Genomic DNA, 17442 nt, shown 5'->3' on the forward strand with positions numbered 1-17442 from the left:
CCTATTACAACTGGCATTTAGCATTTTTCATTAAATCTGAGGGAACTGAAAGGCTTCCTTGCATTGTACTGCTTTCCTCAAGAGGATGGAAGACCTCTGAGAAGGTGGTCCTTGGGATGCTGGAGGTTCTGGTGCCCCTGGCCAGTCCAGCAGCCAGGCTTTGGGCAGTTCCTGTTCAACTTTCCTGCATCACAGCACCCTGGGAGGACAGGATCTGTTGGATTCCTCCTGTTTTCAGCACAGAGACAGAAATGTTACTTTCCCTTCCTGGGGGTGAAGTGAGGATGCCAGAACCAGGCAGGAACAAAGGGTCTAAACTGCCAAAGTCTTCTTCTCAGAAGTATTTATTACTGTGTGCATATCATATGCTTGTTAAAATCACTGAAAAAAAAGTTTCAGAATTCTGGGGATTTTAAAAGAGCATTTGTGTACCTCTTCTCCAAGTTAAAGCCAGACCTTTACCATGTTAATCTTGCATGTTGGTAGCCCTGAATTATGTCAGTTGTACATGTAAATAGGCAAGTTATCTCAACATTGTTACTACCTCTGTATCATCAGTTTATTTTGAATGTGAGACTGGACTACAGAATCTCCTGCCTGCTTTGTATATTTAAACATGAATTTGATGAGAGCAATGCCCAGATGTCTGAATCACCCACTGGAAGCAGTAGCCAAGAAATGTCAGCAAATGTACCAGGTGAGTTCTTTTGCAAAGCACGAGTTTGTGTGGCTTAAGGAAGGCTCTTAACCTGAGAGATGCAAACTGGATAATTGATTCAGCTTCTTGCTTAGACATGGGGTTGGCCCTAGTGAAGCAGAGTACCTTGCTAGCAGCAGGAATAACAGAGCAGAGATCACTTCCATGTAACCCAAACAAACCCCAGGATTTATCTGTGCTTGCTCCTACTTGTTTCCAAGTGTTAAGAGTGACCAGGAGCCCAAGATACATCCTTGAAAAAAAAAATATCTGCAATGACACTGCCACGTGGGATCTGTCATCCACCTCAAATCTTTCCTGCTCGTGTTTCTGGGTGTGCAGAAAAAGGGTCCCTAAAGTAATCTGCCATCCTCCATCCCTTCCCTCTGGCCTGATGCTTCTACTCACCCAAATTTCTCTTTTCCAAAGGAACTGTAGGAAGGCAAGACCACTGGAGGTGTCTGTCTCAGTGCTGATAGACAAGGCTGTAAACTAAGCTGTTGAGGAGCTTATGTCCAGTGTTGCTCTTGATGGGAAGCAGGATGGCTAATGGAGTGGGTGGAGGGGGTGCTGTCAGTTGCTCTATCACTTTCCAAGGAAAAAAGTGTCCTGGAGTTGGGTCCTGTACCATGTAGGAATAACTGGAGTTTAAAAGTACAGCTTATTAGACATCAAACAGTTTTTTCTTCCTCATTTTGGGGACTGTATCTCTAGATGCAAAGGAGAAAGATAAGGAAAATGTGGTTTAGATGTGAAGCCTTCAAAGGGAGGAGACTGCTTCTTTTGATCTCACTTCAAAGGGGATGTGTTTACTTTTTTCTTGGGCTGCCTGTCCAGCAGCCTCTGGGGTGCCAGGGCCTTCAAAATTGGGCTGGTGGGGAGAGCAAGAGCTCTTTATGCAAGCTCAGCTTGGGAAGAAAAGGGGTAAACATTTTTGGTAAGGAGGCACAATCCTGATGCTCTGTTTCTGCTCCCCTTTGCAATTTTTTGTGAAGTATTGAGAGCTCAAAGTTTGACCATTTTTATTTTAGAACATTGGTCATTGGCCATGTGATGAAATGTACCTTGTGCTGAAAATTACAAAAACCTTCTTGTCTTTTGTCCCACGGGGATATTGCTGTTGGGTTTTTTTGTTTTACTTTAGAACTTCCCAGGGCTTAAGTTTGGTGTTTCCTGTGAGTGGCCCCTGTGAATAATACCAGGTCCCATCAGCATCTTGGAATAATGGTGGTGCAGTCTGAACTCAGGCAAGAGAGGAATAAGCCTGCATGTTGCTGAAATTATTATGCAGTTTAATTTGTGAGCTGAGAACAGGTTAATTTACTGTCTCATGTTATCTTAACAGGCTGCTCAGTAATCTCTGTGTTCCTTTCAGCTTGTTATGACCCCCTTGTTTACACCTACATCACCACTTACTGTTTCAAGTGGTTTTAGGCAGCAAAAGTACCTGTGCTGCCACTCTGACATACTGTATTTGTCTTGTTTGTTTTCTCAGGAGCCCTTGACTTTGAACATATTGAAGAACAAGCTGAGGGGATCTTTGGTGGAAGGAAAGTATCTCTTCACAGTGCTAATCCAGGGGTAGCTCAGGAGTCCCCAGGCTGCAGCCCCCAGGGTTGGTGCTGAAAACGAGGTGGTGACTGGGAAGGGACTGGGTGCAGCTGCCAGAGTTATCGAGGTTTCAGTTTCCTGAAATGCTTTTGATGCAGCTCAGAGCAGAATCTGCTTGGCTCACAAGCCCCAGATAAGGGACAGAGGTCCTTCAGCCAGGAAGATCTTCATGGGAGGGCTTCACTGGAGGAGGCAAAAGCCAAGTTGCAGGATTAGTCCATCTAAGCCAAATGCTGCGGTGAAATCTTGGGTGGAAAATCCTGTGTAGGAAAGGATTGGGTTTTCTACTGATAGATTTAGCCATCCTTTTTTTTTTTTTTTTTTTTTTTTTTTGTCTGATGCAGCATTAAACTGCACACGTAGGACAGAACAAAGCAAAGCAAGCTGTACCTTCCATGCCCCCCTTCTCTCTGGAGCAGCTTCTATCCTTGTCAAGTCACAGGACAGCAAGTCAGTGACAGACTCCAAATACTTCACCTTGTCCTTAAGCTGCTCAGAGCTGCAGTTTGCTGTAAAGCTAAGATAACTGCTTTCTTAAATGAAGAGAGAAGAGGAGACAGGGATTTGCTGACAGAATTAATGACCAGAATTTTTAATGTAAGCATGTAGGCTCAGTTGGAAGCAGAATATGGAAAAGATTCAGGGGGCACTGATAGGAAAAAGAAATGCAACATGAGTTTCTCGTGCTCAGAAAAGAGGTGCAGGGGACAGAGAGAGAAGAGGAGGCTTTCAAGTACTTGAGATAGCATTGCAACCTGCCTACAGAGGTAGGGTTTTATTTCATAAAGAGTGAGAAAGCTTAGTACCAGGAATATTCAAGGACTATTTGAGCAATAGGGTGAAACTGACATAAGGACAAATATTTTGGCATAGTTTGAGTTGGATAATGAGTTGGATAGTGTAAGCTGAGTGAACCATAATGAATGAGATTCTGGAAGAGCCTCCGTACTGACACCAAAAATCCCTGTGTGCCTTAGGCTAGCACTCGAGTTGATACATTTCCCTCTTTTTTAAAAGTAAGAAAAAAAGTTTTCTTGCCCCTGTGCTCTGGGCTTAGGACTCTGCTGGGCCATTCAGAGTAGTCCATGAGTTAACTCTCACACTCTGTTTTCAGTGAGGAGAATACCCCTCTGGATTTGGATGATCATGGTGGCAGGACATTCCTCAGGGTTTTGTTGCATTTAACGATGCATGATTATCCTCCTCTGGTGTCTGGGGCACTGCAGCTGCTGTTCAGGCACTTCAGCCAGAGACAAGAAGTCCTTCAGGCTTTCAAGCAGGTATGTGTGTGCATTAGGAGTGTTACTCCTCATCTGAATGGATATATGGCACCTAAAACCTATGGCTTTGTGCAACTAATGGATTGCATTCATCTAAGGTTCAACTGCTTGTCACCAGCCAAGATGTTGACAACTACAAGCAGATAAAGCAAGATTTGGACCAGCTGAGGTCAATTGTGGAAAAATCAGAACTTTGGGTGTACAAAGGCCAAGGTCCTGATGAGACTCTGGATGGAGTGCAAGGTGAAAATGAACACAAGAAAAAAGAGGTAATTAGGTTGTGTTTGTGCAAATTGATGTGTTAATGTTTTATGAAGAGGTCACATTTCTGGAAATGGTTACAAAACCCTCATCTTTGCAGCACAGTGCATAGCCTGGTGGGACTGTCCTGGTGGGACTGGTATTGCTTTTGGATTAAGGCAAGAATAAGAGGAGAACTTGAGCTGTTAATGCCAGTCAGCCTCAGGTGGAAGCTGTTCAGGATTAGCAGCCACTGAAGTGTCATCTTTAGGCTCCAGCAGAGCAGTTGGTTTGGGTTTGCACTGGTTCCTGAGTTGTCTGTTCAGCACTGACAAATTAATTGCATGGGTTTTGTCTGGTGAAAAGTACCTCAAACAATGTCAAGGCAGAGCTGAGAACTGTTCAGGTCATGCATTGGGATTGGGCACAATGATGATGTGACAGAAGAGAATGATGATGCTTTATCTGTACCTGATAATAAAGGACTTTCTTGGCATGCACATCTGGCTTAGAACTAATTAAACACTTTTTTCCTCCATGTGATTTGGAATCAAATAGAATAGAGTGGGTGAGGGAATTCAAGAACTTCTGAATGTTATGAGTGTTTATTTTTGGAAGTAAAAAAGTAATTTGCTTGTTGCTTTCTGTGTGTGTAGTGTTGTGAAGCACCTCTTGATAACTCTGCAGTGACAGTTTAATAATGGTAGAGTAATAACAGGCAGAGAAAGTAAAAAGTTTTTTAGGGTGAGACTTGATTACAGACAGAATGTGCCAAGCAAGGTAAAGGGCAGGAGGTTGCTGTCTCCAGGATCATCCCATCCTTACCTTATTTTATGTTTCAGAGGTCAATGTGACTTGACAGGATAATTATATGTATTTTTCTGAGGCTCAGAAGGCTGAAGGATGTCACTCCTTCCCAGAAAGAGAGCGGGCGCTATCCTAGAACGATATATCCTAGAACTGCCTTCATGAAGGCAGTAGTAGTATAAGCTACTAATAAATTGTCTGGTTTTATCCTCAGGAAGGTCACAGCAAGTCCCAAAAGCCTGAAAGTACTAGCAGCTACAACTACCGTGTAGTAAAAGAGGTAAAACTTTGCTTCTTGATAGTTAAATGGAAGTGTAAATGAGTAACACAGCTCTGGAGAGCTGCAGTCAGAGGGAGGCACCCAGGAAAGTCTGAGTCACTCTTCCATTGTGGAAACTATTTGCTGAGTAATAACATATCCCAACTTGAATGAGAAGCCAGGAGTATAATAAGCATTACATCTATACTCTTTCCTTAAGAATGGATTAGTGAGAAATGCCACGTTCTGCTGCTGTTTCAATGGTAACACAATATTTTTATTGTTAAAGGCTACGAAAGATGTAAGCAAGTGGAGAAGCTGTTTAATTTGTCTCGTCCTGAGTGCCTTGCACTTGAAACCACTGTGCTGTTGAAATTTAATTTAAAGTCTTGCTGTGGATGGTGCCCAGGCCAGTGTCTGCTTCCAATGCCTGTGCTGAGTGGCACAAGGCTGTGGTTGCTGCTGCGGCCCCGCAGGGATGGGGAGGGAGGTGGTGGCTGCTCCTCCAGGGGCAGCACACACCATCGTGTCCTTCTGCCCCCTCATTCCCTGGCACCTTTCAGTTCCAGCTAGGTCCTTTTGCACCTCTACTGCTGCTGCAGGAGCAACCAGACCTCAGCTCCTTGTCCTGGGACCCCAAATCCTGATTTTGCTGCCTAGAGCCGCTCTGGTCCGTGCCGCGCAGATCTGGTTTTTCAGTGTTGCTGCTCTCTGGGAGCCACCTGGTTGTGCTCTTGAACTAAACCCCAGAATTCCAGCCCTAAACCAGGTCTCTCCTGCAGATCCTGCTGCGGCTCAGCAAGCTGTGTGTGCAGGAGGGGATTTCGGTCCGGAAGAGCCGTAAGCAGCAGCAGCGCCTTCTGCGGAACATGGGAGCTCACGCGGTTGTGCTGGAGCTGCTGCAGATCCCTTATGAAAAGGTGGGGTTTCTGTGGGGCTCTCACTTCGTGGTGGATTGGTGATAAGCTCCTTTTATGGCTTTTAATAACCTCCTCTCCATCTTTGTGTTGGCTTCCCAAAGGCTGTTTTACAGGGAATCAGAGTCTGTGAAACCCCCGTGCTTCCAATGTACGAGGGAGGTTTAGGGAATGGTTTGTTTGAAGGGTTAAACACTATTTCCTGAGGCAGTGTTTGACCCTTATAGCTCAGTGTAAGGCTCAACTCTCAGCTTTTCACAGAGGGGATGTGTTTGTGTGTGCTGCCTGGAAGTTAAGCTGTGAGGGTGGCAGCAATTCCCTTGCTGTTGCTCCACAGTGGCTGGATGTCCTTGGGAAGATGAAGGGAGATGAAGGTGCTTGGTTCCCTGTGGGGTTTATCAGCAGCTTTGCCTTCTAGTTCCAGTTCTTCCCCAGTTTGAAAGTCTCAGACTGCCCCTGAGAAGTGGATCCCCCTCAGCTGGCTCCCCAGGCAGTGCTGTTCACTATCAGCCAAATCATGTCCCAGGGTCATCTCAGGGGTGCACTGTGTAGCCCACTTTTTCCTGCTGATGAAGCAGAGCCCAAGTTCATGTCTTGGCTGCCCATCAGTCACAGGTGACAGGTACTTATCACTGCATAGGTGAGGGACTTCATATTTTCCCTGTCACTCTCTGTGCCAAGCTGTACAGGTCTCTGAGAACCTGTAATTCTAGACAGTAGCTCTGATTAATGTTAAGCTAAGTCTCATGCTGGCTTGCTTCATGTTTTGTTAAAACAATCTGCAGCAAAAACACCCTCCAACACCCTTTCCCACCTTTCTGTCCTGTCCGTGTGCCTACGTCTGGGGCAGGCATCATGGAAGGGGTTTCATCTTTGGAAATACATGGAAGTCCTCAGAACCAAAGGCTGCCATTAATTTTCCACACTGTATTTTCTACCTTCAGTGGGCTGGGAATCCACACTGATGTCAGAGGAAAGGCACCAATTCCTGAGCTGTACTTGGAAGCATGCAAGTGGTGTGCGGATTCCAGTAAATATAAATTGGGCTTAACTGTAGCAACAATAACTTTCCATCTCTTCTCTGCCATGAGCTGCTTATCCGGTGGTGCTGAGATGCATTGCAGTGGAACATGGCAATTCTCCTGCCTAGCCCCAAGGTGATGATGTGTGGTTTGGCCACTGTGCTTGTATGTTCAGGAGTGTAAAACTGACTAAAGCACGTTGTTGGCAGGCTTGGGCATGGAGTGTGCAGTTTTAGAGAATAAACTACTGTAATTTCTATCATGGCCCTTATTTTTTATGAACTTTATAGCTGTGAAGCAGGCCAGACTCATCCCTGATATCTGTGAGCTGGGTGGAGGTTTGTTTTTCTTCGGAGTGTGAGAGAGAGACATGATGATTCCCTTGCAGAGCTGGAGCTGTGGCTTATCCAGTGCTCACCTGAAAATGAACTTTGAGATTCTTTTTAACCCCATCTTCTTTGTCATGCAATCACAGGCTGAAGACACCAGGATGCAGGAGATAATGAAGCTTGCACACGAGTTTTTACAGAACTTTTGTGCTGGGAACCAACAGAACCAGGCATTGCTGCACAAGCACATAAACCTGTTCCTTAACCCAGGGGTAAGAATTACATCATGCCATGATTTATTTCGAATTCTTTTTTTCTTTTTGAGTAAGAAAAGAGAATGGATTGTCCTTGGTGATTGCCTCTGGGCCTGTTCTGATGCAAGATTGGTTGAAGGGGTCACATTTTGTTTTCATTCTGAAGCCTCAAAACCTGGCAAGATCTGTTTATTTAGGATATTGTCAGTGTAGAAAGTTCAAGAGGCTGAAGTGGAATGAAAAGTAGGCTTAGAGAGGAGCTGTTGTGTTGAAAGATTAGGTCCTCGGAAATGTTCTTTTCAGTCCTGCCCCCTGCAGGAGTGTTGACTTTATCCTGACCTCTGTGTGGCTTTGGTGGTTTGTTTGTTTGCTAATTTCTTTCTCTCTTTCATCCCCTCCACTAGATTCTGGAAGCAGTAACAATGCAGCACATTTTCATGAACAACTTCCAGCTTTGCAGTGAGATTAATGAGCGGGTTGTTCAACACTTTGTCCACTGTATTGAAACACATGGCAGGAATGTTCAGTACATCAAGTTCCTGCAGACGATCGTCAAGGCGGAAGGAAAATTCATCAAGAAGTGCCAGGATATGGTAATGGCTGAGGTGAGAGCTGCAGGGATTTTGCAAGGTCTGAACAGAAGTTTTCACATACCATTTGGTGGAAATGACAAATTGATCCTCTCGCTTCTAGTGCTGCCAAGAAGCTGACAGCTCTCACAATGCAAAAGGAGTGTGCAGCTACCAGAAAGCACAGGCTTTTATGTGACCAAAAGCTTTCTGAGCTCCTCACCCAATGGGTGTAATGAGTGATCACTTGTTAGTGATACCCAAAAGTCACTTTCCAGGCTTGCACACAGCAACCCGTGGGTGAGCTTATTGAAACAAGGGAGCCTTTCTCTAGTAAAACTGCCCAGAAGAGAAATAGTTTCAAGGTCACTTATGCAGAAGGAAAATTTTACCACAATAGTATTTTGATGGGAATTTCTTATCTTACCAAGACCTTCATATTCAGCTGTCTAAGTCTGAGGGTCTTCAGAAGCTTAGGTTCATAAACTGGGGTGTCAGGATAGAAGGGAGAGAGGAGAGAAGGGTGAATAAATCCTTTTAAGGTGAATATTTCGCTTCGTTTGACAACATATGTGCAGATCTGATGGGATTATTATTGGGGGATTCTTTATTGGCCTCCTCAGCAGGGGGAGCCCAAGGATCAGATTTGTCAGGCTCTGGCTTTGCTGTGTCAGTCCTGGGAGACTGATCTTTGTGTACACTATTTCGGAGTTCAGAATTTTTTTTTTTGTGAGTTTCTCAACATGGAATCAAGTTTGCAAGGTGCAAAAGAGCAGGTGGCTTCCACAGGGGTCAGCAGCTGCTTGAGAAGAAAGGGTTGCCTTAGGGGTTGGCTTCTGTTTTATCTACCTGTTTGTCACAAACCCTGTGGGAGGATGGTCCCAAATCCCTCCAGCTCCATCCTCAGAAGCACCCAGCTTGGAGCAGGTCTCTGTTTGCTCATTCCCCTTCCTCTCCCAGAGTCACAGGAGGGCAGAGCTGCTCTGGAGACATGGCCATCTGGGTCCCAAATGTGAAGCCAATAGAAATCTTCAGTGTGTGACTTAATATGTCACTTGGTAGCCTTGGAAAATTGATGGTGTTTGTTCAGAAGGGTGGAATGGCTGAGCCCTGCAGTCCTCCCATCCGGCATGGCCCTGGGGCCTTCCCTTCCTCTGAACCAAACGGGGTGGCTGCAGGGGCTGAGGAGTCAGCTGAGGCAATGTACAGGGAATAAAAAAGCACAATGGAAAGTCACAAGCTTCTTGGCACAACTTCTGTCTAAGCAGGCAGTGGGGCTGGCTTTGAAGTTCTGCAGCAGTTCAGAAGTGGTAAATTCTTTAAGAGAAAATGTCATACTCCAGCCCTGGATCCCACGAAGGGAGGGCAAGAGGAATGCCCAGCTGACTTGGTGGGCTGCACTCCTTTTAAGTGTCTAAAGAGAAGCTAATTGGGGTTTGCAGTGGAACAGCCCACAGCCCAGGGGGGGATGCTGCAGGGAGATGCCTGGGCTTTGATCTGCTGATGGAATATTTTTCTTTCTCGGTAGCTGGTGAACTCAGGAGAAGATGTCCTGGTGTTTTACAACGACAGAGCCTCCTTCCAGACTTTGGTGCAAATGATGAGATCAGAGAGGGATCGGATGGATGAAAACAGCCCCCTGATGTACCACATCCACTTAGTAGAACTGCTTGCTGTCTGCACAGAGGGCAAAAACGTCTACACAGAAATAAAATGCAACTCCCTCCTTCCCCTGGATGACATTGTTAGGGTAGTAACCCATGAGGATTGCATACCTGAGGTGAGGGCTGCTTGGAGGCACTGGCCTCTATCTATTTGAAACGTGCTGGGTTGGGGTGAGGGAGCTTTGGTACTGCTGAGTCTGGGCTGGGAAAGGTCCTGGGGCAGGTGGACAGTGAGCTGGGTAACTGGATTCCTTCCCTGGTTTTGCTGTCAGCAACCCCACTGCATGGTTGGTTAAGTTAAATCCTTTTATGCTTCTTTCCTTGCCCTTAAAACGGGGCTGTGATAATGTACATGCTTGTTTTATAGGGTTCTTGAGGCAGAGGGGTTTATGGAGTGTGCTGCTAACCTTGAGCAGATGGTTCTGCAGAACTGGAAATTATTATTACGCTGACGTTTTGTCTACAGTAATCCTTGTGTTTTTTTATTGGATGGTGTCTTGCTATTCATGGCATTAAATTTCACCAGTGATTAAATAAAAGGAAGAGGTAGAATTACACATTATTTATATAGCTGTTCTAATGTGACAGTATATTCATTCATAATGCCATGCAGCTTCTTATTTTTTAACAGCAATTTTTTTCCCCTCTACTTTTAGGTCAAAATTGCATACATCAACTTCTTGAATCATTGCTATGTGGACACAGAAGTAGAAATGAAAGAGATTTACACAAGTAATCATATGTGGAAGCTGTTTGAGAACTTCTTGGTTGACATCTGTCGGGTAATGATTTTGGCATCTAGGGACAGAATTAATAAAGCTTAAATGACCTTATTTAATAGTACAGAGTAGGAAAAATAAGACAGAACAGTGCAACACAAAATACTGTGTTCCTTCAAATTTATATATGTCTTTTCCCTGTGCCTGTGGATTCCATTAGTCATATTCCATGGAACACATTAATATTTTCCTTTTCAAGAGGAAAAAAAACCCCAAACAACCCAAGCCCCAAGAAAACTCAGCAAAGCCCCACGCCCTGCTCTTTTGTCTAACGCCTTCTTCTGTTCTGCCACCTGGCTTGCTTATTCTGGCCAGAGCAGTGAGCTCCTTCCCAAGCAATAGTCAACAATTTTTGGCAGGTCAGGACAAATTTTTTCCAAGCTTGGCATTTGGTTGGCCATGTGGCTTTTTGCCTTGGGATTCCAAGTATTTCCCCATACGAAAGCATTACACCTCAGCCCCCCCCCTTCCCTACTTTCTTTCCTCTGAGGCACTCTGGGGTTTTTTTTCCTTTCCTCCTAAACATGCCATGTGCCAGCAGTACCTGTGCTGGGCTTCTGCTTGTGTGTCTGCTGGAAATCCAGCAATCCAAGTGTCACAAGTATTGTTGTGGCAGGGAATTGCTTTGCCCAGAACAGTGTGAAATCAAGAATTCCAGTCTGTAACACTTATTAATCTGCCTTGGTTGAGCTGTTTCTGACCTAAGAATGAATTTCTTGCAGGCTTGTAACAACACCAGTGACAGGAAGCATGCTGACTCCATCCTGGAGAAGTATGTTACAGAAATAGTGATGAGCATTGTCACCACTTTCTTCAGCTCCCCCTTCTCTGATCAGAGCACTACTTTGCAGGTAGGAAAATGCAGAGAGACAGAGAAGTATAAAATATGCTGTAAATATGACTATTTTCATTCCACTTCGTTTCCATTTGCCAGTTAAAAAGCAGCACAAGTAGAAGTGTTTTGTCATGGAGGAGCAGACAGGTATTCTTTGTGACCAGGATTTCCTTTTGCTGTAAAAGTGGAAAGATTTCTAGATCATGGTACAATTTGTTTCTAGAGAAGCTGAAGTGTCATGTCCCTTCATTAGCAGCTTCCACTCAGTATTACTCCCCAGATGACATGGGTCTTCTGGATACAGTTCCTTTGGATCTGGTTTTCTCTTTGCAGCCTTAGATCAGAGTACAGGATGCTGTGGGCAGGTGTAAGAGACCAAAGAGGCAATTTTTCCCAGTGACAGCTTGGCATGCCAGCTCTCCAGCAGTGGGAAAGCAGTAGCATGGCAGCAAGGAGTTCTTCAGAGGGCTGTGAAGAAATAAGATAGAGTTTGGGTGGCAGGCTTTCCAGACAGGAGAAGGAGATGTTGCATTTCAGAAGGTTCAAAGGTGATTGCTTAGAGAAAGCATGTTTTTATTGGAATATTCTAATTTCCCTTAAAACCAAAACACTGCCAAAAACTCTTGTGTGTTTTATGAAGTAGTTTTTGTCTTGTTCAATAGCTGGGGAATTGTGGAGGAGCTTGGAACACTCGTGCAGTGGCAGCAGGTAGGAGATTTCCACTGCAGAAGAGCAGTGTCAGGATATTGCCCTAATATTTGTGTTTCAGCACAAAGATAACATCGTTCATGTGTTCATAAATAACTTTTGGGGAGGAGTGTGGGTGGAGTGGTCAGGTGCCTGGCAGGTCTGTCAGAACGTGGTAATTGTTGAAACTTGATGCAACCTCATGGAGCTAAAGGCAGATGTTCACAGGGCAAACTCCAGGTTTGTAATTGAGTGCAACTGGTGGCAGGTGAGGAGACATCTGCTTCCCAAAAGTGGCCATAAAGGGCATCTGGAAAGTTGATGCTTCAGTCCCTCATCAAAAGAACTCATGCTAATCATGGGGTGGTGCCTGGGGGCTGCAGTGCTGGGGTGTTGCTGCTTTTCCCCCATTGCCAGCATCTCTGGGGCTGCCAGTCTGCTGCCTTCAGTCAGGATGTGTATTTGAGCCCTGTCTGGGTGACCAGGGGCCAGCCCGATCCTACCAACTGCTGAGAACTCAGCACAGCCTTACTTCTCATGGCCTTGGAGAGCCCTCCATCCTCAGACAGAGGAGGGTTCTGCCTGACTCACCCAACTCAGAGCAGTCCAGCACTTGCTTCTCGTGTGACTTCAAAATGCCAGCCCCTGCTGTGGTGTCAGCCTCAGTGCCAGTTTGTCAAGACTTCATCAAAATCAAATGAGAAACTGGGATCAAGTTAGCCTTGTGCCCCAGGGCCCTGCCCTTCTCCCTTCTCTGTCATGCTTGTAGTTGTCATCTCTGAGTGTACAGCACTTGAATACACTTCCTTACCATCATATTTTAACCATCTGTTGATTTTATTTGTCAGCAGCTTTTCTTTAGTTTCTCAATCATTCCCTTTGTATAGCAGGATGAAGTAACTTCTTTCACCCCTCTTTTCCTATCACAGTTGATAGCTCTGTTTTATCCCAGATTCATCTTTCCTGTACATCTTTAAGTTAAAAGTTCTATTCCTCCCTCTTTTTCTGCCTGCCATGACCCAGGGATCTCCCCTTGGAGGAGCACAGCCCATGGGACCCCTGGCTCTGAGCATCTCTCCTCTGGGTGGGGTTTTTCCCTCCCATCTGAGCTGCTGCTGGGCGTTCTGGTGCCACTGTGTCCCAAGGCACGGGGCTGCTGCCACTCTCCTTTCTGTTGCCTTCAGATTCAGTCCCTCCCTGTCCTTCCTGCTGCACCTTGTCATCTCCTTTCTTCCCAAGTAAGCCTCCTCTTGGCTCATGATCTTTCATGTTAGGACTTGTTCTGCTCGATTGTACCTCCTTTGAGTCAGGACCAGCTTTGCTTGTTCAAGGAACACCTTGTGCAGCTGTCAGGCAGTTCAAATAATATGAAATGAGGAGAACATAAATATGTCTTTCCAAAGAACAGCTTTCCAAAACTTTTCCTCTTTACCAAGCACTGTTTAGCCTGTTTGGCCTCCAAAGGGTGCTGCTGCCCAAGGCTTTTCCTCAGAATTGGAGTTGGAGGCAAGGTGAACATGGAGTAAATTTCTTATTTGATTTATGGACCTAGTTTAAGCAAATGTCTTTGAAGCTTTTTAAGACCAAAGAGCCTTTAAACACGAACTGAAAGGAATACGTGGGTGGCTGAAATCCAAAAGTGAAGGTATTTTCAGTGCCCTTGGAGAATACTCTGGCCTGCCATGTCTTTGGTGTTTGGCTTATTTCTAGAAAGGATAATAGCTATTGGCTGCTTAGTGAGTTTTGTTTCTTGAATTTTGCTTCTCCTTTTGTTTATTTACTAATGGTGTTATGTGATGAATTGATCTAATAAATTTACTTATCTGATAAGTTTGGCTTTTTCATCTAACTCCACTTTTTTCTCACAAACAGGTGTTAATCTTGACCAAAATAAAAGAGGTATTTTTTCAGTAGTTCCTGAGTCTTGTGGGCTTTTCACTGTGGTGTAGTTCACTTAGTTGATAGACTACATAGCTAGTAGGCACAGTGACATGGGGCATTCCCTCTTGGTGTAGCTTCATTTGGAATATTTAAAATACTCTTATCTCTGCAGGGAAAATTATGTTTTGTTCTAATTACTGTACAAGGCCTAACAGGGAGGTTTTGTCTATATTTATGGGATGTTGCAAAGATGAAAGAGCAGAGGTTGTGTGTGTGTGTGTGTGTGTGTGTGTGTGTGTGTGTGTGTGAGCACCTCACCCATCTGTAGTAGAAAATCACCTTGCAACCTGTGGGGCTACCAACCACACCTGACTTCTGGCTGATCCACAGCAGCTCTGGTGCTTACCACTAACTACTACCTGTGTTTGAAGCAACAAACACACAGCTGGTTTCTGCAGTAAATTAAATAGCAGCTAATAAGACTTGAAGTGATGAGTTTTCAACTCTGGAGCTCTACTGCCCTTTAGCCAAGAGCAGAGTCCCAGCTGGGACTACTGAGTCAGCTCCTGGTCAAGGCTGGAAGAAGAATCCCCGTGTGCCAGGTTTGCTGATAGCTCTGATTAAACAGATGAAGATGACTGCTTATTTCCTCTGCTTAGTCAGGCTTCAATTACTTGAGGCTTCAAGCTTTAGAAACTGTCTGCTTAGTGTTTCCATCCCAGCCTTCCTTCCCACCCTTCCCATTCAGCTGCTGATTGTGTGGCTGATAGGCTGGCTCCAGCACCAGGCTGCCTGGGGAGTGGATGCAGAGCACTTAGAAATGACTTGGTGTGCAGAGAGCCCTGGGAACTGCTGTTGCCTCAGGTTGATGCTGATGATTCTCAGTGTGACCCGATGAGCTTGATTTATTTATTTTTTCTCTTCTTTAACCCTGTGTTGTAGACTCGTCAGCCCGTGTTTGTGCAGCTGCTGCAGGGGGTGTTCAGGGTGTACCACTGCAACTGGCTGATGCCCAGCCAAAAGGCATCTGTGGAAAGCTGCATTCGGGTCCTCTCAGATGTAGGTAAGAGATGGATGTAGCCAGAGCTAACTGCTGCAAACTTGGTCATCCAATTTGCTGCTTACGTCTTATCCTTTTCAAAAAACCAAGTGCAGTTCACTCCCTGCAGGTGGTGCCTGCAGCTAACTCAGAGCTGAGGCACAGAACCAGGCCAGAGCTGGGCTGATGTATTGTCAGGGTTGAGCAATAGGTGTTGTCACTGTAACCTGAAGAGCTTTCTCTGTTTAACCTCAAAACTCTGCACTCCTGTTGATCTGCAGCAGGGAAATAGTTTTGTGCCACTCCTCCTGGTAATTTGCTCCACTTTTAGTAGCAAGAAGAGTAATTTGTACTGGATATTGAGGCCAAATTTAGTTGGGAAGGTGTAGACGTGCCTTAGCAGGAGATGCTGGCAATGTGTGTGTGTAAGGACAGATTCCTATCCCCAGGTTTTAATGACAGTAAACAGCTCAAAGACAGCAAAGCTTTTAAACAGAAGCCTGACCCATTGCACAGGGACCACACATTGTTTGATGCCCATGGGGGTTGTAGGAGGAGCTGCAAGTAGAGGTCCTCTTGTCCTTGCATTGCAGTAACACACAGACTGGAGGAGTCAACTCCTACCAACTTTTCTTGTTGCAGCAAAGAGCCGTGCGATTGCAATTCCTGTCGACTTGGACAGTCAGGTCAACAATCTCTTCCTGAAATCTCACAACATTGTCCAGAAGACTGCAATGAACTGGAGAATGACAGCAAGGAATGCTGCCCGCAGGGACTCGGTGCTCGCTGCCTCCAGGGACTACAGGAACATCATTGAGAGACTGCAGGTGACTGCACAGCACCTCTGCCTCCTCTGGTGGGCCCAGGCCCACCCAAAAGGAGGCAATTATCAAGTAGAAAAACATTTGGGAATTAATTAGTCAAAATGCCACATAGTAATCAAGTTAGGTGATGCAGAATATAATGGTACTGTTTATAAAATCAAATATAAACCATTGGATTGGGACAACTTGCACAACTCCTGGCTTGGGAAGTCCTCATCCCAGGAGATGCTGGTATTTGAAGGTAGGGATACTAGAAGTCACTGGGGATATTTATTTGGTAAGAGAGGGCTTTTTGACCATCATAGCCTTCCAAACCCCTCCAGTGCTTTGGTCCTTGTACACTGAAACTCTCAGCAGGTGCCATTGCCCTGCCTGGAAACCTTGTCAGAGCTTAAAATAGAGATGTATCCCTTCCTTCTGAACCACTGGCAGTCACAGTCACTCCCTGATGAGGCAAAAGGTGTGCAGTCCCAGGCTGGTTTTGCTAAAAAGACTATTTAAACTTAATGCTTTGTGTTAGTAATAAGGGTTGATGTATTATGGTTGTATTCTGTGTTCAGATCTGCAGAGAGTTTAATCAGGCCTTTTCTATACCAAATGAAATTCATCATCTTGCATGAAACCTTTAGCTTTTGAAGATTCATTCTCTGGTCAAAAGCTTTTTCTGGCAAACAGTTCTGTAAACTTATATTAACATGGAAACACTGCCCAGCCCACTCTCACTGAAACAGTTTCTCCCTTTTTACCCATTCCTGCCTAGTTGTCCATTTCAATTTGATTAAACTTTCTCTATGGCTTCATAGGTATCTCAATATTTGCTGCTTATTTGAATACTAAGATAAGTACTGTTTCATTTTTAGGGTAGCTACAGCTTTCCAAACATTGAGAAAAAGGGGAATAATTTTATTTTAGCATGATTTTAACCGTAGCACTTTTTTTTTTGTCAGTTTGTGTAAGCATGAATAGCCTGATCTTTATCACAGAGTTTCAGTGCAGCTGTGAATCTGCATTTTTCTCTTTTCTCCTGTATCAACAAGAGCACCTGGAAAATCAGGGCTTCTGTTCTAAGGATACCATTAAAAAGCAGAACCGAGCATCTTCTCTGACCAAGTTCTGCAGTCTGCCATCTAGTCCAGCCAAGCAGGACAAAACCTCACTGTCCTGTCCCTCTCTGGCAGGTTTTGAAATGGATTTGCTGATAAGTGTAGATGTGTTCCTTGCTTGTTTCAAGCCTTGCTGTGGTTGTGTTGCAGGACATCGTGTCAGCCCTCGAGGATCGCCTCCGCCCTCTGGTCCAGGCAGAGCTGTCTGTGCTGGTGGATGTGCTGCACAGGCCTGAGCTGCTCTTCCCAGAGAACACAGATGCCAGGAGGAAATGTGAAAGTGGAGGTTTCATTTGCAAGTAAGTTGTTTCCAAGTCTGACTTCTTGGGAGGGGGTTTATGTTTTGCTTTCACCCCGCTTTTCCCCTGCCCTGTGGAACCCTGCCCTCCCACCCAGCTTTGTAAATATTTTACATGCTTTGAAATAGGTGCAGGGTCTTGTGGTGTGGTAGGTACAATTTGTCCTTAGAGGGAGGAGGAAAAAGCCTCACAAAAGTTCTTGAGGTGTGGGGAGAGACTGCTTGATAGGCTGACAGCCAGGGATTAAAATTTTCTGTATTTGGTGCAGTGCTGTGAACAGTGGTAAAAAAACTTTGAGCTGATCAATGTTATTCCCTCCCTGCCTTCAGCCCTGGGAATGTTTGCA

General features: G+C 45.1%; 1 protein-coding gene across 3 annotated transcripts in view; it reads left to right on the plus strand.

The window, feature by feature from the left end:
- The window catches only part of ITPR1 (inositol 1,4,5-trisphosphate receptor type 1), a 163504-nt gene that overhangs the window by 68472 nt on the left and 77590 nt on the right, over window positions 1-17442 (plus strand). For all 3 annotated transcript variants that reach the window (XM_030458159.1, XM_030458158.1, XM_030458161.1), the window contains 14 exons: window positions 559-697; window positions 2193-2247; window positions 3423-3588; window positions 3687-3857; window positions 4850-4915; window positions 5677-5814; window positions 7309-7434; window positions 7821-8021; window positions 9514-9765; window positions 10306-10431; window positions 11151-11279; window positions 14774-14894; window positions 15513-15697; window positions 16948-17096. In XM_030458159.1, coding sequence (XP_030314019.1) covers window positions 559-697; window positions 2193-2247; window positions 3423-3588; window positions 3687-3857; window positions 4850-4915; window positions 5677-5814; window positions 7309-7434; window positions 7821-8021; window positions 9514-9765; window positions 10306-10431; window positions 11151-11279; window positions 14774-14894; window positions 15513-15697; window positions 16948-17096 — 2024 coding nt within the window. The remainder of the gene's footprint in view (window positions 1-558; window positions 698-2192; window positions 2248-3422; window positions 3589-3686; window positions 3858-4849; window positions 4916-5676; window positions 5815-7308; window positions 7435-7820; window positions 8022-9513; window positions 9766-10305; window positions 10432-11150; window positions 11280-14773; window positions 14895-15512; window positions 15698-16947; window positions 17097-17442) is intronic.

This window comes from Calypte anna, chromosome 12 (genome assembly GCF_003957555.1).
Source record: "Calypte anna isolate BGI_N300 chromosome 12, bCalAnn1_v1.p, whole genome shotgun sequence".
Lineage (NCBI taxonomy): Eukaryota > Metazoa > Chordata > Aves > Apodiformes > Trochilidae > Calypte > Calypte anna.